The 15672-nt window shown below is 27.5% G+C and overlaps 2 protein-coding genes across 4 annotated transcripts in view; one reads left to right on the top strand and one right to left on the bottom strand.

Moving 5' to 3' along the window:
• Positions 1 to 15672, top strand: part of Fstl5 (follistatin-like 5) — a 64359-nt gene that overhangs the window by 11818 nt on the left and 36869 nt on the right. The gene's annotated exons all lie outside the window — the stretch shown is intronic.
• LOC145942121 (uncharacterized) lies at positions 106 to 13830 on the bottom strand. Its single transcript, XM_083048607.1, has 10 exons — positions 13390 to 13830; positions 12422 to 12552; positions 11538 to 11743; positions 10648 to 10830; positions 8748 to 9020; positions 3552 to 3778; positions 2884 to 3014; positions 2423 to 2628; positions 1948 to 2130; positions 106 to 587 (listed from the first exon to the last, which is right to left on the bottom strand). The coding sequence occupies exons 1-10, from the start codon at positions 13619 to 13621 to the stop codon at positions 347 to 349; spliced, it is 2013 nt and encodes a 670-aa protein (XP_082904733.1). The 5' UTR covers positions 13622 to 13830; the 3' UTR covers positions 106 to 346.

The raw sequence follows: 15672 nt of genomic DNA, 5'->3' as shown, positions 1-15672 counted from the left end.
TGTATATACGTCAATTCAACGCATCGCGCTAGATTCATAAATGCAAACCAAAATAAATCGAGAAATATACAGTTATATATATTGAGTTTAATATATAAAGTAAATAATAAAAAACTCATCTTAACGTAATGACGAAAAGCTAAAAAATTATAATCTCATTAATTCACAAGATAATGATATAAAAACTTTTTTAATATACACATCGTTTGCATCTAGAAGCGTTTAGATTAATTTTCTCGAATTTTCAAAAAAAAAAAAAGAAAATTAGTACACGCATACATCTGTTTTAGTTCTCTTTTTTTTTCTTTTTTTTCAATAGCAACTATGTTTCAGGCATATTTGTTTACTAATTGATTTTTGCGTGAGATCCATCACCTTTTTCCGTATAAAATTTTTCGACCATCGCGGTATTCGTCGTCTTTAGATTATACGCTAACCCTAACCAGGCCATGAAATCTATGAAGGCGGCTCCTACGTTGAAATGTTCCGCAGCCTTATAGTCCCACGGGAAACAATGATGATAATTGTGCCAACCCTCACCGAAAGTAAGAAAGGCTATAATTTTATTCTGCTTTGCCTTAATATCCCTGAAACAAGAAGTAGAGAAAGAAGGGAATTTCATCTGAGCCGATCTGAGTCGACTTGAACAACTTCTGAATCTCATGCAACAGATTATTTAAGCGAAATAATAATACATTTTACTTTTACTGACTCTATTATAATATCTCTGTATAACATTCCCTTTAGTAAATTTATCTGTTCGATGATTGACGGGTATACTTTGTTTTTAAAAGTACATGGATTTAAAAAAATCTTAAATGTTAGTAAAATCGCGTAAAAAATATTACTTCTTATAATATCAATTTTCCTTTTGCGAGGTAAAATGAGTATCGACTGACACTCTTCATAAGACATGTATAAAACACAAATTGTGTCAGATAAAATCACACAGAATGTGTTTTTCGTAAATATACATTTCAATAAATTTACATTTTTAATTTTCATTTTTCAATGAATTTTTATGTTAAAAAAAATCTGATGTGTAACTTTATTGAACGATAGAAATTAATTTGTTACTTATTACTACATTTTTATTGTAATTACTACAAACTGTTCTTAAAGAAACTGCACTCAGTTTTTTACTGTTTACATCATGGAGTATTAGAAAAATTAATAGATAAATTCAAACTAGAAATTTACATTTCTGAAAAATTATAATCTTTTTTCGCAAAAAAATTAATTTTCTATTAACCAGAAAAATTAATAAAATATGTTTAAGTATACAAATTATGTCTTTAACTCATAAATATTATAAATTCTCATTAAACTCATAAATTCTCTGCATATAGTTCTATAGAATGTCCAAGACCATTTGAACTTTTTTTAAATGTAATTTTGACATATTTTTTCTTTACAAAAAATATGTTACGATATTGATAATATTCATATTATTTATAATCAATGGCTTTTTTGCAAAATAAGATTTGAAATTGCTAATTAATTTATAACAAATTCATTTTCCTTAAATTTAAAATAAATTTTAATGGAATCTTAGTAAAACTTTAAATCTCGAAATTACTAATTAGGAAAAATTTTTTCCTATATCCAATTTTATTATACAAAATTTCAGGTAAACTCCAAAAGAAGTGTGAAAAATTTAATTTCTTGAATATCTAATATGAAAAATTATATAAAATTGTGCAAAAAATAATACTGCACTTTTCGACGATAAAGTGTCGACTATCTTTGAATTGCAAAATAAAAAAAAGTCAAATCAGATTTTAAGACAAGTTTGTTGCGCCTAATTTCTGTGTCTGACTCTTATAAGCCCATTTCTTCCTAGAATTTTTGTACTTCCTATTTATACTTGAAAACAAGTCGAATGATATGCTGGTTGATTTTAATAACGATTACGCAAACATATGAATTCAAGAGATTAATATATACCTGTTGTAAGGTTTCGTGCCCCATAAGTGAGCAACACTGTTGACGGTAAAAACAATATTTAACGAAATCACCCAGCGGGTTAATGTACCAGTTATGCTTACTATCCAAGTTTCATTCCATAGATATACGGGTACCAGAGTCGGTAGGATAAAGGTTAGTGTTAGCATGATCGGCGGATAATATCTACAACAATAAAGTATTTGTTTATTATTTAACGTAGTAGAGTCTCTTCTCCTTCAATCGAAAATTAACGACGCGACCCATAAATAAGATTAAATTGTGAGACATGTGCTCAATTTTGTTCTTTGATTTTTCTAAAAAAATGCCTATTAACTAATTACATATATAAGAAATCTTGTCTTCTACTTTTCAAAAAATGATATGTATATACATATTTAGAGATAACCAATGTTATATTTCTGCGATTTGGGAAAACGTTGTCATTATTTTAGATATACTGAAATGTTAAACTCACTTGTCGAAGAAACGTATGACAGGATCGGCAGCGATATCACTCATATTCACATTTTTTCCATATTCTTTCACTGCCGGATGGTGCTTCATCATTAACCAGCCGACATGCGAGAAAAAGAAACCGCGATTAGCATTATGCGGATCCGCAGATGTATCCGTGTATCTATGATGCGTTCGATGAACGCGAATCCATTTACTCATATGAATCTGCAAAATAAAATATTTCTAGAATATTTCAAAATCGAACAAATTATATTAAACAATCTTGCGAATTCTCCACGATCAATTATATATTCTGCAATATCCATCGCTAGGTTTATTAAATACTACATAAATATTAACACTGTGCATTTTGCATACAATGCTGCTAACTAAAATATTTACCGCGCAATTTTAAATTTTAATATGATTATTTCATTAATCGGATAATTATATCGCGGACTTACTCTTTCGTGATCTTACCTGTCCGGTTGTGCAAAAAAAACAAGCAAGCATAATTTTGAGTGGCAGTTTAGCACTATAACTTCTATGTGACCAATAACGATGAATGCCTGACGTTAGACCAAAACCACCAAGATATGCATATGTAAATCCTGAATACAGGAAATGAAATGAGAAAGCAACATCAAATTTTTTATTCTTTATCATTTCAAGCAAAATATACGACGTTAAATCTCAATTAGCTAACTATAAAATGTTAATGAATGCTAATAAAAAACTACATATTAGATTTCTTTCTATATTGTAAGATAAGATGATCTTTATAAAGAAATGTCTCAAAAATATAACATTAAATGTGTTTTGAACTTATAAATAAACGAAAATAAGAAATTTTCGTAAAAAGTTTAAAATATGGAAATAAAGGATATAATTTTCTTCTTTATTGAATGTTTGTATAAGTGAAGAAACGAGCGCGTAATTTATTTTAACATAAAGCTAATTTGTTAAAATTTCGAAGCATTTGACAAAATTGATTTCAAGTATCACAAAAGAACTGACATGTATTTCTCTATCAATTCCGGCACATTCTCTATTATAAAACTTGATTGTATATTATATGTGAGGCGATAGATAAAATTATATGGAATGAACTAATGGAAGGACTAATTTTGATTTAATCAATTACGTACCAAATATCCAGGTCCAAAGTTTCGCTTCGTGATAGCGCGTGACGAATAAATAAAACGCAGTGGCAAAGAGAATAGGGATACCAATGACATTTTGCCAAATTAATGATTGTACCGCCGGTATGTGCTCTTTCGGCGGTTGATCCAGAATCGAATTCTTGCCATCTTTTGCTTCCGGTTTTCGATCTTTATTGTCCTCGTATTCAGTTACTGTTGAGCTATACATTTTACTGGAATGAAAAATTTACAGCAATACGTTTGTTTATTTTATGCGGCGTTTGCTACATAAAATTCGCATATTTATTGAATTTTAAAGTTGCATATTTATTACACATGCATTTGATATAATACTTATTCTGACAAAGAAATTATTCACATTAATTTGAAAGACACGTCTATGATAAATCATAATTTGCAATCAATTTGCTACATTCTTTCCTGCATGAGTTATTTAATCTTCTCAGAGATTAGCATATTTTAATTTTTATTTTATTATTTAATTTCTATTTATTAATTTACAATATTGGTCATTTTTTATTTTGAAATTTTTTTTTACAAAAACTTCAATATCTCTCACCTATATGTATAATACTCTATAAAATCTCGTAGCTTTATTTATATATATATATTTATTTTACATTGGTACAAATTTTTTTTATATCCCATAGATTATATACATACTATATTATAAATATCTCAATAATATTATTAATAATATAATTTTAATAATATTAATAACGTTTTTACAAAAAAAATTCATAAAAAAATTGATGCAAAATTTTTTGGACATTTTGAAATGATGAAATATATCAAGATATGATTATTATTGCATAATTGTTTCATTATAAAATAGATGCATAAGAATTATTATAATGTAATGAAAAATTAAAATAAAATTACATTTTTATTTTAACGAAATACTAACACAAGTCAACGATTTCTGATTGTAATTTCTAATTATAACAAATAATAATATTCATTAAATATCATAATGCTTGTTTAAATAGATAAAATATCATAAATATTCATAAATTTCTTCATAATTTATATAGATAATTTATAGCGATAATCGAAGATGTATATTAAATAAATATGACATGCAAGAAATGTAAATTTTTTGACAATGCACTTAACATTCATGTACATAGTATTAAAATAGAAAATTAAAATTTTCACATTGTTGTTAAAGAGTTAAGTGATATAAATCATCGCGCAATGAGATAAGTAGTATTTCCATGCGAAAAATGAAAACGATATCAACAATCGCAGTTAAAAGGCAAATGCACACTACGTCGCACGATCCTTTTCGCTGACACGAGTTTGACTAACAATGAATTTATTATGAGTAGAAGCGAATTATATATCATAATCGCGTTATATATATATATACATTTTGATGAAACTATATTTTTAGGTCAAATGATACATTATATGTGTGATGATTAAAACACAATAGCTGCAAAATCTGGTTTAAAAAAACATGAAATGAATAAAGTGTACTATTCTATTGTAATATTACATAATACTTCTGGGAAATATATAACTGCGATCTTTCTTCCCTTTTATTATGTAAATTCTTGTACGACTAATTGTAAGAACAGCATATTACTATGATTAAATTCTTAAAAATTAATAATTTTATTATATTATGCATGATATTAAAATTATACAATGTTTAATATTTTTAATATTAAATAAATATAGTTTCCTTAATAAAATAATAATAAAATAAAAATTGGAAATATTAAATTTAAAGGTATAATAAAAAAATAAAAACACATACATAATTAGATAAAGATACTGCACATTTAGAAAAAAGACAACAATTAAAATTTAGACAAAACAATATAAAACTTAATATAACGAAAAAAGCTCTCTTAAAAAGAAGAATAGAGGAACAGAGAGATAAATTATCTAGTTTACGACAAAGAGAAATCTTATTATAATTTATAAATAACAAAAAATTTATTAATTTATACGCTTTTTTCAAATGCATTTTTAAGATTTACAATTATTATTATTTTTTTTTATTAGAAAGGATTCAAAGGTGAAAGCTTCGTGACAGCAACCGTATTTTTCTTTGCATAATTAATTATTCGATTGGAAAAACGTGTACAATGGATATACTTTTATCAAGCTGGAAAGCAATTTATTATACAGTTAGACAATTTCTAATCGATACTAACTTGATTTAAGTGCACGGTGAAAGTGCATGCAAAAAGTTATGAAAACTCGCCTTATTCGTCCAGTTCTTTCGATAACATATTACATCCGTATTATATTCCGAAACAATTGAATGTATCGTGCATATAGATATTAAAGTGGAGTACTATAATAATATACTATGATGAACGCACAGTCACTTACGACGCGAATGTGACAAGAGCTTTCCTCACCAAATTAATTGCAAAAATGCTTGAAAGAAATCTCAGAAATCTCGCCAGATTGCTAATTATTTACATTTTTCATTATTTATGTTCTACATATTTACATAAATTATTAGCTTTATCTGTGTTTTACATATTTATATAAATTATTAGCTTTATCTATATTCTACATATTTATATAAATTATTAGCTTTCATGGGCGCGACATTTCCTAGAAAGTTTTTTTTAATACAGTTTTCGAAAAAAATTATAGAAAGAAAGAACGTGGTTTATATATCGGAGGGATACAATTCTTAGCTATATATCAAAACGCTGCAAGGCAAGAAAAGGATTGTTGACACTGCGCTTTCCAATGTTTTATTTGGACCAATTCGATTGTACAGTTTCGGTATCAAAATTTAATAATAGTACATACTTGAAGACAAATATATAATCTCGATTTTATAAAGTATCTTTATCAGAAGAGAATTATAACATCCCTGTAGCATATTCGAATTAATACGTGAAAAAATCAATATACTTCCACTTTTTTTACTTGTAACTAAAACTTTAATAAGGCTCTTAATGTAAAATAAATATTTAAATTTTAATGGGCGAAAGAGCCAGACGTGGATGACTGTCAATTTCAAGGAAAAATTAGTTTTCATTGAAACTGATTAGTTGTACACAAGGTACAAATTTTCCTTGATACCAAGTAATTTAATAAATCTTACACAATTCGAGATTTTATTTTTAATAAATCCCTCTGTCACCTCTAAGAGAGTACATTTTTTATTTGACGCGAAAAAAATTGCCGCGAGATATTTATAAAAAATTACATTTTATTAACATTGTATGATTTCGTCGCGTCTGGTTTTGCAAAACATACGCCATACATAATTTAATAATTTAATTAGCGTAATAGCAGCTGAGATTATCCCGCTCATAAAGCGCCATTCTGTTTTTTGCTTAAGGATCTTGTCGCCTCGTGCGATAACTTATGTAAATATTATAATTATAAAAAAGAAGCTATACACTTACAATGAACGATTTGATGTACGCAAATGTACGTCCCAAGATGCTAAAGAAACCGAACCAGTGAAAATGAAAACTCTATGTGCACCGCACTACTTCGTATTCATTTCACTGGATAACAGTAACACGACATTTATATAAGGAACTCCCCAATGTATTTAAACTTATAAAATGTGATATACCAGGGAAGGAGAAACGTGGATTGTGATTCGCGAGGAAGCGGTTTTATTTCAGTCCAAGACACCTTTCCCTAAAACTTTCGCTAGCCTTCGATTTTGTATATACTCTCTCAATTTCTATAAATATTATGTATCCTATTGATCACGTGTGTCAACATATCGTATCTAACAATAAGTTACATAATACGATGTAACGATAATCTACTTCATACGATTCACAATGGGGCAATTTTTTTAAAAATGTGTCAAAAATTTTTGTTTAAAGTGAAAAAAAATACGATACGTATCCAAGTATCCTTTCGATTTTAAATATATCGTACGAATCCAAATCGATAAGTAAAGATATCATAGAAAGTACATTCCTTAATATACTTTCTAATATGCATAAATTAGATTAAATTAGAAATTTTATATATTTTACATTCACACAGAGAAGTTAATAAAAGAATCATAAGTTTTGTTCAATCATATTTTTTACATTGCATTCTCGCTGATACATATAAAATATATTGTTTAATAAATTTTTGACATGTATTTAACGATTACAATTTCGTTAATTTATATTTCTCACAAATGTACCGGATAAATGGAACGTGAAAATTGAATAATCATGAGCGCATATTATCAATAATCGTAAAACTTCTTTCTTAGATGTGCAACCCATATGTGCAGCCATTGTCGCGAGATGATGGCGATCCTTTTCTCGCCCCAGATTTCCGACGCTGTCGCGAATCGTGATATATGGGAACATTTACAGCAATATTAGAATGATCGATATGGGTTGCACTGTGACAAAAATAGACAAATGTTCATAATGTATATCCGCATAGAAGATAAATATACATTTGGCCCTTACATGTGCCGGTCGTATGAATATATATATAGACATGTAGGGTGTAAAAGGATGCGGGAAGTCGCACAAACGCTGTATCTGTACATAGACTCTCTCTGCACAGAATACGTATGTATGTACGTGTGTTTGATGATAAATACTAAATTTAATCGCCGGATAAAATGACGCGCGATATTAAGCTCTATCTGGATCGATAAACACATTTTTTGGTATTTCTCTTTCTTTTTTTTACGGCGGAACGTGACTTTGTGTATGTAGGCTGTTTATATAAAATATAAATCATTGACCACAACAGTTGCATGGAGATGCGTGTTTTTTCCCGTGTGGTACATCCGATATGTATCGTGCGTGACAGAGTCTTCGTTAAAATTTTTCTACGCTTAAAATCCCGCGCTATCTGAGGTAAAAATTTTGCGGAAACTTGTGTGTGAAACATGACAAAGGTTATTAACCATCTGATACATTTGTAGTTAATATAGCAAGGACTTTAAATGCCAATTGAATTATTAATACCCCTAACATAATATAATTTTTTATTTTATCGTAATTATTTTTTATCGTAAAAAATAAAATAGTTTAATATATTTTAGTAATTAAAGCTCCACCAAAATCGTTTTGACCACAAACATATAGCAATAATAAAATATTATACCAAAAATTTATTTACACTGTGACAATTCGAACAATATACACACGTGTCAGTTTTTTATTCTTTTTTCGATCTTTCTTTCTCTCTCTTTTTATTATTTTTTTTTTTAATAGTAACTATATGTGAGGGATATTTGATTTGCGTTTACTCTCGAGAGATCCGTCACCTCTTTTTGTATAAAATCTGTCGATCATCTCGGAACTTGATGTCTTCAGATTGTATGCCAACCCTAGCCAGGCCATAAAATCTATAAAGGCAGTTGTCAGATTGAGACGATATGAACCTAGCTCCGCGGCCTTATAGTCCCATGGAAAACAATGATGGTAATTGTGCCAACCTTCACCGAGAGCAAGAAAAGATACTGTTGGATTCTCCGTTGCTTTAAGATTTCTAAAACAAAAAGTAGAAAAAGAAAAAAATATTTCGTCGCTCGATCTGAGTCGGCTGTACGCAAATAAACTTTTAAGTCTCATGCAAGATTATTTAAACGGAATAATACATTCTATATCACTCTTTTATAATATATCTCTATATAAATTTTTTTAGCAAATTTATCTTTTCAATGATTATATAATTTATATTAAAAAGTACATGAATCTAAAAAGATTTATAAAAAATGTCTTACTTCTCTTATAATATCAATTTTTCTTTGGCAAAACAAAACGAATACCGATTGACATTTCTCATAAAACATACATACATAATTCAAACATATATACATAAAGTAAAACATGCATACATAATTAAAATGCAATTTATGTCAGATAAAATCACACAGAACGTGTTCTTCGTAAATATACATTTCAGTAAAATTACGACATTTATATGTTAAAAAAACTTGATTCATAACTATTAAATGAGAGGAATTAATTTGTTATCTTTTACTGCATTTCTACTATAATTACTAAAAATTGTTCTTGAAAAAATAGCTTAGTTTTGTTACTGTTTGCCGCATTGGGGAAAAAAATTCATAGATAAATTCAAGCTGAAAATTTAAATTCTGAAAAAATTATAATGTTTGCACGCAAAATTAGTTTTCTTTTGACCAGAAAAAATAAAGTATGTTGAAGTAAAACAAATTATGTGTTTTTAACTCAAAATTCTCTGCATATAATTTCCGTATGTAGGAGGTGCAAAATCAACTTTATTTTTGTTTAAATCTTTCTTTAAGTGTAACTTTGAAATATCTTTTTCTTTACAAAAAATATATTACAGCATTAATATACAGTATTCGTATGAATAATCGTATGGCAAAACAATATTTGAAATTGATAATTAACAACAAATTCATTTTGCTTAAACAATTTGAAATAAATGTTACTTTAACAGAATCTTAGCAAAACTTTAAATCTCGAAATTACTTAATTAAAAAAACTTTTTTTTTAAATAAAATTTCAGATAAACTTTATTCTAAAAGACTTTTGAAAGATTTAATTCCTTGAATATTTAATATAAAAAGTTATGAAAAAAATAATATTGCATCAAATTTGAAATGAAAAAAAAAAAAACTAAATACGCCTCGATTAAACACACATTCCTCAACGAATCTAAAGTATTTTCTTAATTTTCGAAACTGTCTACAACATAATAAAATATACTTAAATGAAACATATATAATAATTTTTTACAATATAATGAGAAGATTAAAAAACATTACAATGTAAAAATAATAATTTTTTGCAATACAGTAGAATATTAGAAAATTATATTGTGCAAACTGGAATAATCGTCATAAGATTTATTAGAGATAATTGAAATTAATTAAATAAGAGTCAAAATCAATCGTCAGAATATTATCGCTCAATATCAATCATTTCATTATAAAATGCCTGATTTATTCAAAGAACTGCATTATTCCCTACTTCTATTAAATGTCTTATAAAAAAAGAACATTTATAAATAATCTTCTACGAGACTTACGATATTTTCCTATCTATACTTGAACACAATTCGAACGATATGGTGGTTGATTTTAATTGCGATTACGCAAACATGAATCCAAGAGACTGATGTATACCTGCTGTACGGTCGAGTGCCCCATAAATGAGCAAAACTATTCACAGCGAAAGCTACATTCAACATAATCAGGTGGCGAAAAATCGTACTGCCTATGCTTACTATCCAGGTTTCATTCCATAGATATACGGGTATCAAACTCGGGATTACAAAGGTTAGCGATACCATGATCGGCGGATAATATCTGCAATATAAAACATTTGCATTTGTTCAACATTTATTATTGTAATGTAGTTGAGTCTTCTTCTACGATCATAAATCAACGATGCAACCTATAAATCAAATTAAATTGCGAGACATGTGCTCAATTTTGTCCTCTGTGATGAGATATCTCTCGCGCGATTAATTCCATTTAATCTCTCTCACATTTCAACATCACTAACGCATCATTCCTCGTTATTAAACTATCATGCAAGCAATTAAATTCCAGCAATGGTCGCGATTTTTTTTTCTTGCGAATTTACTGCGAAAATCCCATTTGCTTTTTCGTGCTTTTAATGTAAATCATATAATATTACTTCTCTTTAATCGTCTTTTAATATCTTATTTTTATTTTATTGATTGATCAGATGAATTTAATGCAGACAGAGAAAGAGAGAGATTTTTTCAAAATATTATATATTATATATATATAATTATGGTTTATATTAAAAGATTATAATATTAAAATGTTATAATAAAACTCCTATTATAATATTTGTCGACGCATTTTTCTAAAAAATGCCAAATAATTAGTAGCTTTGGAAAATTAAATTTAACATGACAATTGACAAAATTGAAATTGTTCGATATATACTGATGGATTCGATCAATTAAATTTAATTGCCGTATGTTGTCTAATTTTTATCGCGATTCGGAAAACATCATCATGTTTCAAATATGCTCACTCACTTGTCGAAGAAACGTATGACAGGATCGGCAGCGATATCGCTCAGATTCACATTTTTTCCATATTCTTTCACTGCCGGATGGTGCTTCATCATTAACCAGCCGACATGCGAGAAAAAGAAACCGCGACTAGCGTTATGCGGATCCGCGGATGTATCCGTGTATCTATGATGCGTTCGGTGAACTCGAATCCATTTAGTCAGATGAGTCTGCAAAATATGAAATAATCTGTATAATTTTTTTAAATCGCACTATATTAATCTCGTGGATTTTTCTCCAAAACAAAATATATATTCTGTATTATATCCCTCGCTAGGTTTATTTAATATTACACATCAACAGAGTATATATTCAATTTATTCAATTTATTATATTATGTTACAGTAAAAATATTTTGGAATCAGAGAATGTGTATACTGTAAATAAATAATTACATAATCTAAATCAGCTACAGAGATTTAGAGTGTGTAAAATTGATTATGTTGAATAAATTAATATACTTATATATATAGGCAATGTGTCCAAACATTCAAAATATTATGTCCATCTTCAATTAAAATTAATTAATATCAATTAATTATAATCGTTGTAAATATTTAAACTGACGTATTAGTAAATAATCGTTTCTGATTAATACATGATAAATACCAGAAGCGAGAAATATGAAAAGTTCGCAAAAACTGCATGCATAAATTTAAATTTAAAATTGTACATTATATACTGCTTAAAATATATTTGCTGTAAAAAAATAAATCATTCTCAGAGTAGCAATTTGCTACATATGTTCCATTTTAATATGACCGTTTAATTTTAATGTGACGAATTTTAACGTGATTATTAATTGATAACGTGATTAAGATGATTTTATATCGGGGACTATTTGTTACCTGTCCGGCCATGCAGTAAAAACAAGCGAGCATAATTCTGAGTGGCAGTTTGGCACTATAACTCCTATGTGCCCAAAAACGATGAGCGCCTGCCGTTACACCTAAACCACCAAGAATTCCATACAATGGTACTGAAATGAAATAAGAAAGCATCATCAGATTTTTTATTCTTTATTATTTCAAGCAAAATATACGATGTTAATTTTGAATTAGCCAATGTGAAATGTAGAGGATAAGAAACTATATGTTAAATTTCTTCCTATATTATGAAATGAGATGATTTTTATAAAGAAATGTCTCAAAATATTAAATTTGAAACTTGTAAATAAACAAAAATAAAAAATTTTCATAAATTAAGAATTAAACTCAAAATATGAGAATAAAGAATATATAATTAAAATTTTAGTAAAACTTTCAATGTGAAATATATATTTAAATTTCAATGGACTAGAAAGAGCCAAACGTGAATGCATCAGATTCAAGAAAAAACTGATTTTCAATGAAACTGATTAGTTGTGCATAAGGCACAAATTTTCTTTGGTACGATACCAAGTAATTCAATAAATCTCACACACACACACACACACAATTCGAGATTTTATTTTAATAAACCCCTGTGTCCCCGCGTTAAAAAAGCGTAGGCGAGAAAAATATCCGGGCGAAGTCGCTGAATCGAGAAATAATTTTATTCCCTATTGAATTTTCGTGTTTGCGTGGGAGAGAGGAAACGAGCGCGGAGTTTATTTTAACACAAAGCTTACTTGTTGCAATTTGAAAGCCTTTGAAAAACTTGATTTCACGAGAAACTGTGATATTTCTCTATCAATTCCAGCGCACCTTTAATAAACTTGATATACTATGAGACGATAGATAAAATATATAGGATAATAAAATTAGGATAGATAAAATATATAGGGTAATAAAATTATATAGGATGGAGAACTAATTTTGATTTAATCAATACGTACCAAATATCCAGGTCCAAAGTTTCGCCTCGTGATAGCGCGTGACGAATAAATAAATCGCAATGACATGGAGAACAGGGATAATAATGATGTTTTGCCAAATTAATGGTTGTACTGCCGGTATGCTCTCTTTCGGCGGTTGATGTAGAATCAAATTCTCGCCATCTTCTGTTTTTGGCTGCGTTAACTTTCGGTCTTCATTATCATCTTGTTCGGTTATCACTGAGCTGTGCATTGCTAAAACGAAATGCTCATAGCGATATTGATACGTTTGTTTGTTTTATCGGTGTTCGCTATTGCATATTTTATTATACATGCATCTGAAATAATACTTATTCTTCGAACAACGAAATTATTCACATTATTTTGGAAGACATGTCTATGATAAATGATAATTTGCAATCAATTTGTCACATTCTTTCCCTCATGAGTTATTTGATCTTCTCGGAGAGATTTAGATATATTTTTATTTTATTCATTATTTAATTTCTACTTATTAATTTATAATAGTGATAATTTTTTCAAATCCTTTTTTTTACTGAAACTTCAATATACGATATCAGCTTTATAATACTCTGTCTTCTATAAAATCTCATAATTATACATACTTATCTATTTTTTGTATCCCATAAATTATATACATATTATATTATAAATATCTCTCAACAATATTATTAATAATATAATTTTAATAATATTAATAATATTTTTACAAAAAAAGTTTAATAAAAATTTGATACAAAATTTTTTGAGCATTTTGAAGTGACGAAATATATCAAGATATGATTATTATTGCATAATTGTTTCATTATAAAGTAGATGTATAAGAATTATTATAATGTAATAAAAAATTAAAATATAATTACATTTTTATTTTAACGAAATACTAACACAAATCAACGATTTCTGATTATATTTTCTAATTATAACAAATAATAATATTCATTAAATATAATAATGCTTGTTTAAATAGATAATTATCAAAAATATTCACAAAGTTCTTCATAATAACATAAAGCGATAATTAAATCTCAAAGATATATGCCAGATAAATATGACATGCAAGAAGACGTTATTGCTACACGTTAAAAAACGATGTAAATAATCATAAAAGCAATCAGTTTTCACGATTCACACATAACTATATTATTTATAAAATTACACGGATGATGTGACCAGGATTCATATTTATCTCATTATGGAGTGATTTTGTTTGTGATTAACAAATTAAGCCATTGTGTTAGCCGCACGAGTGCGTCTCGGCTTGATACATAATTATCATTTATATTAGACAAGTGTCCTAATCGCATTCAGTTATGCATCGGCAAGCAAAACACGAGTTTATCGGCTCACGTGTATACATTTGCGGCTTTTTTCCGCATTACGGCACTAATATGAACAGAATTTCTTTCATGGCGAGTTGAGTAGCATTTCCGTGTAAAAAATGAGAATATCAACAGTCACAGTCAAGGCAATTGCACATTACGCACCTGTCGCACGATTCTGTCCTTTTCGCCGACACGTGTTTGACCAAGTTTGTTATGAAAGTAAAATGGAATTATATATCAAAGGCACGTTACATTTCGATGGAGCTATATTTTTATGATGAGCAACTGCTGTCATGCAATGCATTTTAAATGGGATGATTGAAACACGACGGCTGTAAATCTGATTTGAAAGAGAACATAGAATAAAATATACTTTTGTATTATATTTTATAATACATAATTTTCTGGAAAATATATGTAACTGCGATCTTTTTCCCCTTTTATTATGTTAATCCTCTCTATAATTAATTATGCAATAACAAAATGTTACTAGAATAATTAATTTAATAAAAAATAATAATTGTAGTATTTTATGCATGATATTAAAATCATACAGTAATTAATAACAATTTGTATTTTTTAATATTAAATAAATACAGTTTCCTTAATAAAATAATAATTAATAAAGTAAAAATTGGAAGAATTAAATTTAAAGATATAATTAAAAAATTAACATATATAATTAGATAAAGACATAAACATTTAACAAAACAACAATAAAAATTTAAACAAAAAATGTAAAAATTTATATAAAGAAAAGAATTTCTCGAGAAAAAGAGACAATTCACGATAAAGACGCACATCTTATTATAATTTATAAATAACAAAAATTTTATTTTGTTTTTTTATTTTATTTTACTTTATCTTACTCATCTTAAATATATTTTTAAGATTTACAATTATTTTCTTTAATTAAAAAAAAAATCTGATAAAAATGTCTTGTTATTTTTCTCTCTTA

The sequence above is a fragment of the Prenolepis imparis genome, unplaced genomic scaffold (assembly GCF_030444845.1).
Source record: "Prenolepis imparis isolate NDT839.2.m4 unplaced genomic scaffold, iyPreImpa1.0 SCAF_10, whole genome shotgun sequence".
NCBI lineage: Eukaryota > Metazoa > Arthropoda > Insecta > Hymenoptera > Formicidae > Prenolepis > Prenolepis imparis.
This window is presented reverse-complemented; position numbering and strand designations above follow the sequence as displayed.

Excerpts from the sequence above, each read along its gene's own strand:
- LOC145942121 (XM_083048607.1), bottom strand. The coding sequence starts at position 13,621 with ATGCACAGCTCAGTGATAACCGAACAAGATGATAATGAAGACCGAAAG. Across the intron at positions 11,744-12,421 it reads TTTACTGCATGGCCGGACAG|ACTCATCTGACTAAATGGAT; the intron begins GTAACAAATAGT and ends CATATTTTGCAG. Across the intron at positions 3,015-3,551 it reads ACTTTGGACCTGGATATTTG|GATTTACATATGCATATCTT; the intron begins GTACGTAATTGA and ends TCCTGTATTCAG.